Raw genomic sequence first — 1650 nt, forward strand, 5'->3', positions numbered from 1 at the left:
CGGGGCAGGTTCCGGCCTCTCGCCCGGGTCCCAGCCCGGCCCCCGCTGAGCCCCAGCTTCAGCTGCCGCCGCCGCCTGGGTTGCCCCCCGCCCCTTGCTGGAGCAGCTCCCCCCTCCACCACCCTCTCTGCGGCCCTGGACCATCCGCTGCCCGCTGTCCTCCTCGGGGACCACGGAGCTTCCCACGGGACGCCCCGTCGGGGGGGGAGGGTCCTGCTCTGCTGCCCGTGGGCGAAGGAGGACAGTGCTGTGCGAGGTGGCACCACGGCCCCCAGGCTGGGACCACCCCCCCCGGGTGGCCCCAGGATCCCACTGAGCCCTTGTCCTTAGGGGGTAGCTCAGCACCCTCGGAAGGGGGGGCAATCGTTGTCTGGAGCGAGATCCCCGAAGCTTCCACGGTCTGCATCCCTGCTCTCTGTTTTTAATTAAAAAGCCCAATTCAACTGTATCCCACAGCGCAACTGTGCGCTAATCTCTTCTGCTTTGCGCCTGCAGCACTTGCTGTCACTGGAAGGTCGCAGTTTCCTAAGGAATGCCGTTTCCGCGGCTCTTCCCCCGCTGGGCAGCGGGAGCAGGAGCGGCAGGCGGAGGGCAGGGATCCTGCGCTCGGGAGGCGCCTCCGGCTGCTGTGCCGGGGGGGACGGGCAGGGCCGGGGGGGGCTCGCTGCCGCCCGCAGCCGCCTGAGGGGAGCAGGGAGGACGGAGCCGGCGTCGCGGCTTCTGCCCCGTCGGCGTCCCGCCGCGGGCTGCTGCCTGCCGGCCGGAGCCGGCGTCTCGCCGCGGGCCGCCACTGCCCGGGCCGGGCCGGGGCCGCGCTGCAGCGGGTCGGAGGGAGCAAGGGGGAGCGGCGCTTGCCGCCGGCAGCGGCTCCGCCGTCCACCCCGTCGGGGCTCGGCGCCTGCAGCCGGGCGGCGCCGCGGACCCCTGCCCCCGCCCGCCCCGTCACAGCCCGGCCGCGTCCAGGCCCTTCTGGCAGATCCAGCGCAGAGGGGAGCTGCAGCCCTTGTCGTTCCACTGGTTGGAGTCCTCGGGCTGCAGGTGGGCGCAGTCCTCGCGGCCCTCGCTCGCCTCTTCCCAGTTGTCCGGCTGCCCCGGCGCCCAGAAACTGCGGGTGCAGGAGCTCAGCGGCGGCTGCCCGGGCCTCCAGCGTCGCCCCCAGCCCGGCCGAGGGACGGCAGGCGCCACCAGCCCGTCGGGGCGCCTGGCAGAGCCGGCCGCTGCCGCGCCGGCCCCGCGCCTCCCCCGCTCACCTGACGCCTGGCTTGTAYTCGGTGCCGTCCACCCAGCGCCAGGTGCCTTCGATGCCCAAGTCCGTGAGGCCGATCCAGTACGCGTCACCCCCCACCTGTTTGGTGAGGTATTCCTAGGGGACACGACGGAGGGCGGGAGGGGTTTGCAGGCGGAGCCGGGCGGGCTCTGCAAGGAGGAACCGGCGATAAAGAGCTGCAGTCCCCACGCCCCCACCTGCTGCTCCGAGCTGGTGATGGAGGTCAGGTGGGATTGCTCCGACACGCAGAAATCCTCCGCGTCCTGCCAGGGCTTTGGCTCTCTCGAGAAATAGTAGATGTTCCCGTTGTGGTACCGCCAGTCTTCTGAAAGCCGCTGAGCCAATTGCTCTGGGAAGACAGGGGCGGCGGGAGGCAGGGGCAG

At 71.9% G+C, this 1650-nt stretch overlaps 1 protein-coding gene across 1 annotated transcript; it reads right to left on the minus strand.

Moving 5' to 3' along the window:
• Positions 1–764: 764 nt before the first annotated feature.
• On the minus strand, positions 765–1647 carry LOC146587768 (C-type lectin domain family 4 member F-like; the record flags this gene model as incomplete). Its single annotated transcript, XM_085319021.1, has 3 exons — positions 765–1105; positions 1251–1363; positions 1465–1647. Coding segments are annotated over 3 exons (459 nt in total), but the record flags the coding sequence as incomplete, so codon positions are not given.
• Positions 1648–1650: the final 3 nt, after the last annotated feature.

This window comes from Rhea americana, unplaced genomic scaffold (assembly GCF_003343005.1).
Source record: "Rhea americana isolate MKP2758 unplaced genomic scaffold, rheAme1 scaffold_569, whole genome shotgun sequence".
NCBI classification, from domain to species: Eukaryota; Metazoa; Chordata; class Aves; order Rheiformes; family Rheidae; genus Rhea; species Rhea americana.